This window comes from Serinus canaria, chromosome Z (assembly GCF_022539315.1).
Source record: "Serinus canaria isolate serCan28SL12 chromosome Z, serCan2020, whole genome shotgun sequence".
NCBI lineage: Eukaryota > Metazoa > Chordata > Aves > Passeriformes > Fringillidae > Serinus > Serinus canaria.
Window position 1 is genome coordinate 38,119,824 of NC_066343.1, and position 6,161 is coordinate 38,125,984.

Here is a 6,161-nt window from a genome sequence, read left to right on the forward strand (position 1 = left end):
GTATTTATCACCACGCCTGCACAAAAAACAGGAAATGGGACCGCAGAGATCTGCACCTTCTGCTTCTTCAGTTTAACCATTTTACTGCTGGATGAAAAGGAAGGTTAACACATGCCTTTTAATGGAGCAATGTTACTTGCTTTCTTATAGCAACAAAGAGCAAAGATATAGAAACTGGAAATTTCAATGTACCACAGTTAGAAAGTTTAGCTCACATGCAACAGTTTTTGCCTTATGAAATCATTTTTACATTTGTCCTCCTCCTCCCCCATGTGACTTTCTGATACATAGGAAAAAATGTTACACTACAAGATTATTAAAGATGGGTCTTGTCATGGGTTTTAAATGTGAGAGTTTTGAAAGGAAGTATCCCCTTTGTGATAGTCACAATGTATTTCACATCCTATAAATCTCACAACAGAGCCTGGCAATTTTAATACATAGGCTAGTTAGCAAGATTAACTTAGATTGTCAAACCTGAAAAGTGCCATGAAGGTCAAAATATGGCTGCCATTCAGGTTCATTTGTTTGGGGTTTTTCAGTGCTTTTACTTTCCTCCGAATACAGAAGTGCAAGAAGTGGAGTGTAGTTACAGTGTTTGGGTAGATGACAGGCAGCCTCTGCAGCTGTAAAAAGCAGTGCCACTAAAATCCAGAATCTGAATAATCAAAACCACATACATTCATGCCTATATATATATCTATTTCTACATTTAGCCTTCATACCCCTTATTTACAGTGGAAATAATTTTCCAGGGAAAAATAAAAAAATAGTATTTTTTCACTCAACTCTGAAAGGTAGAGGAACATCTAACAGAATGCAAATACATATTTGCACAGCTCTCTGTTCTCTCTTATCAACATCTTCAGCATGTAATCCTAGGCATTTTTCTCTCACGACTGATAACGCCGCCGTTAGGTATGTTAGGTAGCAGGGTTAGGTTGCTACTTTTTACTCTTAGCATCTCCGACTACTGAGTTACCGAGCAGCGTCAGAGGGATCTCCAAAACTGGCAAGATTGAGTGTAGCTTTCCTCTGACAAGTTACAAGTGTTTCCCTAGTGAGTCCAACAGGTCCAAACAAGCCTGACATTCAAAACTCTTAGATCCCTCTTCCTGCTTTCTGAATCAACAAGAATCTAAAAATTGTGAAGCACAGTGCAATGCAAATACCATTCTTCAATTCCAAAACTTTACCCTAACACGCTGCATCTCTTTTAGAAAGCACATGAAAGCTTGAAGGAAAATAAAACAACCAAAAATACCAAACGTGGGTGTTTGGGGTGAAGGAAGAAGGAGCTGTCTATATGATCAGGAACTCACACAAACACAGTATCTATTTATAACACAGTTTGGATAACTCCCCCTAAAATTATTTAAACAACACCACATTTCTCACAATACTGTATGAATTCCCAAGCAAGGCCAGTCATGGGAGGTAAAAGACATACCTTGAAAGGGTCAGTGTACTTTGAAGGCCTTTACTTGCTTGCTCACCATAGTGAGGTTTTTAATACTGCTGAACTTGAATTCCTGACTTTTGGGAAGACTGAAGTAAGAGCACTGCAGCAGGGTATTTAAAATGCGCAGTCACACCACCTGCAACTGCAGGCAGAATTAAAATGACAAAATTGCTTTTAGCAAATTTGTTGCTCTTCCATGATAATGTTTACCACCCCTTGAAACTTCACAGTCAGATGATTACTTAACACGTCTGCAGGTAGCCTGCATGTGAACATGTAACACGTGTAATTTTCGTATTTGTAAGAAAGATGGAAAAGAAGAAAAAAAAAGTGTATGCAACACACCATACATTAATCAAGAACAATCTTCTTATATGTTCTGAAGATAGCATTAGATCCATAAGTCTCCCAAGACTGAATTGGTATAAAAGCTTAAGATAAACCAACCTTAACAGCCATGAACTTGTCAGGAGAAATCATGTATGGGCAAGAAAAATAAATAAGGTTGATTCTACCAGTAGTCACAATTGCAAATTTCTTTTTTCTTATTCTCCCCAGATATAAGTGAAAACAAACTAGAGACTAGAAGAAAACTCAAACTTTTTTTGGTAACAGGACTATGGCTGCTTATCGCTTTTTCTGCAAAAGCACGGTAAAACACCAGAAAACTAGAGAAAATATTTTTTTAGTCAGGCACACCATCATCCCTTCTTTTTATTTCTAATATGCTAGATCTTATGATAAGCAATACTTAAACCTCTTTTATTACTTTCTATCAAAAATTCAATTTACACAGCCCATTTGCTTTCTTTAAGACACTTTTCTTATTTAAATGATTTTTTATTCTAGTTACCGTCAGAAGTATTATAATGTAACAAAGACTTAGATAATTTACAAGGGAAAACAGTGTAGATTATTAAAATTAAAATTCACTGAGCTCTCTGAAAAGGCAGGTTGGCCGAGGAACTTAGGGATCTTTACACTGAAACGCAAGTCCGTCAATAAAACCTCGCCTGTTAATTTATTCACCTTTTCTGCTTCATGCTTGCAGCTAAGTAAAAGGAAATAAAAGCATTCTTCCAAGAGAAGCAGGAAAATCTGTTGATTTTGCAAAATGGAACCTTTCATCACTGCTTCGTTGAAGTATTAATTCACAATTTGGGTTCCCAAATGAATACAAGAAATTTTAAAGTCAAAAGCATTTTTAATATTCACTGTTTTTTGAGTTTTGAGCCTCAGGATAACTACATTTATATGCAAACCTAACAGTCAGAAACCTGCTAAGGGGTAAATGAGGAATGGAAAGTGACAGATTTACAAAAAAGTATTCTGTGCAACCCTAGAAATTTAAAGGTCAAAGAGAAGTTAAAAACACCACTGAAAAAAACCATACAACAATTATCCTGAGGTTTGTTTACTCTCATGGTTTTATGACAACATTTCACACTGGAATAATCCAGATTTCTTAAAATGATACTGAAGTGAAAGCTTTGGCTCTTTTAAATGGCTATATTCCATTTTTAAAGTAAAACCTTGCCAAACATTTCACAATGTTTTACCATCCACTGGTATTTTCTCATATATGTAGATGAAATTGACGAGGTTCTTAGATTTCTTTACTCTTTTTCCAGTGAAAACTAGACTAGATTTTAATATACTTTAAAATTCATAAAATATTATAGGTTTAGAATGCACACCAAGCTTCTATAGCATTAGGATAGATAAAACCCCAGTGTTGTAATACCCTGTTGGTAAATGATAAAACAAATATACCACTTAAAAACTGAATGCCATTACCTAACACTCTGCCAGTTTGAAACCCTCCAGTTGTTCTGGCTTTTTTGGCTGTTCTTTTACTACCTAACGTTTTCAGTGTTTGCACTTTCCATACTGTAAAAACTAAATGCCTGCTCTGCACTGCTGTGCTCTGGAGCATGTGACTTGTGACTTCCAAAGAACATTTATTTGAAAAAAAACCTACATGTATTTAAACACTTCTTATGTAATTGGCCTAAGGGCAATTGTTCTATTTTATAAATATGTATCAGAGACCAAACACTGCATTGAAACTTCCTCTTTAAAAAAATACAGGAGAAATTGCATAAACCTTAACACCTTCTAAATTTGAATATTGACATTGTCTTCTCCCTAAAGAATCTTAAAAACCCCACAATATGTGTGTCTTTATTGTCTTCCATGAAGTCAATAATTCATCAGTATCTGTAAGCACAACACTGGTTTTATTTTTAAGAGTCCGGAAACCTAAACCTGAATTTTGGAACACAGTGTATCCTTGTCAAAACAACTGGAAATCAAATAGAGCAATCTTAGGAGCCAAAATAATTGTTTAGATCACAAAATCCAAAATTATGCTTTAGCATGAAAATATGTCTTCCTGTCAGGTTAGCCAGTAACTTAATATTACTTCACAGTCTAACATAGTCCTAGAATGTTACTCTAGATGCATGAAAATGTCAACCCAGAACACTATGTGGAAATAAAAGTATATATTTACTGTCAAAGTCACATCAACAAACTTGTATATAAATGGGATGAAGGTTACTAGAAATAAAGTTCAATAAACTTTCTTATAATTTGGGTGGTTTCTTGGTTGGTGAGTTGTTGTTTGGGTGGGGTTTTGGGTTTTTTTGGTACTTTGGCTTTTTTTAGTTGTTGTTGTTGCTGTTGTTTGAGGTTTTTGTTCTATTCTTATTTTTATTTATTTTTAAGAGATCATTAAATATTTCTAACTTCCTGCCTATTCAAGTAACTTGTTCACAACATTTGCTATGACTGGACGCTTCACTGGAAAGGTATGCAGAGGCAGACATGGGGGCACCTGCTCCACATATACTGAATGCCCTGTGCCAGCTGAGCGCTGACCCTCTGCTTTGAAATCACCAGGATGAGCACTAGAAAAGGATTCTGCCATATTGGTTTGCCAGAATGCCATTGGATTCCTCCTTAAAGAAGGAGGAAAGAAGATGAAAAAGGCTCTCATGTAACACAATTCAGTGTTTTAACTGTCTTATAACATGGAAAGCACTGAAAAAACAAGGCATGACTAATATTGTGAGCTTGGAGGGGCTCACAATTACACAGACTTCAAGAATCAAGGTTCAAATAGGCAGCTCTGCATCTGCAGTGCTCTGCTCACATCCCTTAATCTGACTTCCAGCTCCAGCAGCGATGCCCAGACAATCATCTTCACCACAGAAATAGACGGAATACAGAGCTTCTCTCACTTCTTTAATCACGTTCTCAAAGAAAAATCCAATACGCAATACAAACGTAGTCCTTCACACTATGAACAATGCAAACTTCCCTCCCTCAATCCCAGCCCGTTTCCAGTTCCCCGCCCGGCGAACAGCAGCCAGCCTCGCACAGCCACAGCTGTGCCGCCGACAGCAGGTTCGCCCCTACTAGCCGCACAGCACAAGGGAGGGCGTCGAGTTGAGCAGGTACCACTTAGGAACTGTCCCTTTCCAAAAATCTCATCAGACCCGTGTTAAAAAGGCAAAGGCGCGGTAACTTCAAATCCAACTCGCTTTTCTCTCTTAGGGCACCTCAGACATGGTGGAAAGGCAACGCGGGTGTGAGCCTGCCCTCGCCCCTTGCCCCGCCGCGCTCGGAGGCCATGGCTCCATCCGCCCGCACCCACCTGCCAAGGTCCTCGCCCGTCTCGTAGTGCTCCTCCAGGTTCTCCTGCCGGAACACCGTCATGGTCGCCGCCCGCCGCCGGCTTCAGCCCCTGCTCGGCGCCCTCATCACCAGCGCCCCGGAGCCGCCCCGCGCTCGGCTGCGCGCCCTGCGGAGGAGCGCGGAGGTCAACGCCCCTGCCCGCGGTCCCTCCCGGCCCCGGGGGCTCTCCCCGTCCTCCTCACCCTCGAGGGAAGCGGCACCCGCGGGACGAAGAGCGCCTCCCCTGTCCCTGCCCGAGCGCCGGGAGAAGAAAGCGGCGCCCCGCGCCCCCGCCCCTTCCCCGGCAGCGGCAGCCGCCCAGCTGCCGTGGCGGCCACCGGAGCCCAGCCGCCCGCCCGCCGCATTCCTCAGTGGCTCCGTTGCCCTGTCAACCGGGACGTGCCGCCGGGCCTGCGGCAGGAGCCCCCCCCGGAGATTTCCGCAACCTGACCCAGGGCGAGGCGGGGGATCCCCTCCGCGCCGCCGGGCCAGGGCTAACGGCGCCGGTTCTCCCGCGGCGCCACCCGCTTACCCGCTCGCCCTCCCGCCGCTCCGCGACCTGGGAAGCGGCGACAGCGCCGCGGCCGCTCCCGGCCGGCGCGCAGGCACTCGCGGTGTGGCCGCGCGGCCAATGAGGAGCGGCCCGCCCGCCGCGCCGCCCTCCGCCCCTCGCCGAGGCCTCCCGCCCCTGCCCCGCCACCGCCTCCGGTTGCCTCGGCCAGGTGCGCCCACCCCACCCCGCCCCTCTCGGTGCGGCACGGCCCGGCACGGCGAGCCCGCGGCGGCGGGACCCGCCCAGCGCGGCTCTGCGGGCGGCTCCCGGCACGGCCATTGTGTGCGCGCCCGCCGGCCGCGCCCTCCCGCAGCCCGCAGCCCGCGCCTCCGCCAGCCTCGCGCCCCGGGCAGGGCAAGCCCCGAGAGACTGGCGGCTGCTTCCCTCCGCCCACCCGCTGCTGGAGCCCTGCTCTACCAAAAAAGAGGTCCCCACCCCAACGCCCGCCCTGTCCGGAGCCCCCGG

General features: G+C 44.7%; 1 protein-coding gene across 3 annotated transcripts in view; it reads right to left on the reverse strand.

Annotated features, from left to right (window-relative positions):
• The window catches only part of DAPK1 (death associated protein kinase 1), an 84,682-nt gene extending 78,925 nt beyond the window's left edge, over positions 1-5,757 (reverse strand). For 2 of the 3 annotated variants that reach the window (XM_050987004.1, XM_050987002.1), the window contains exon 1: positions 5,124-5,297. In XM_050987004.1, the coding sequence (XP_050842961.1) occupies positions 5,124-5,185 (62 nt within the window). In that variant the 5' untranslated portion in view covers positions 5,186-5,297. Of the gene's footprint in view, positions 1-5,123; positions 5,298-5,675 lie in introns of those variants that run through there. The other variant, XM_050987003.1, reaches the window with a different exon arrangement.
• Positions 5,758-6,161: the final 404 nt, after the last annotated feature.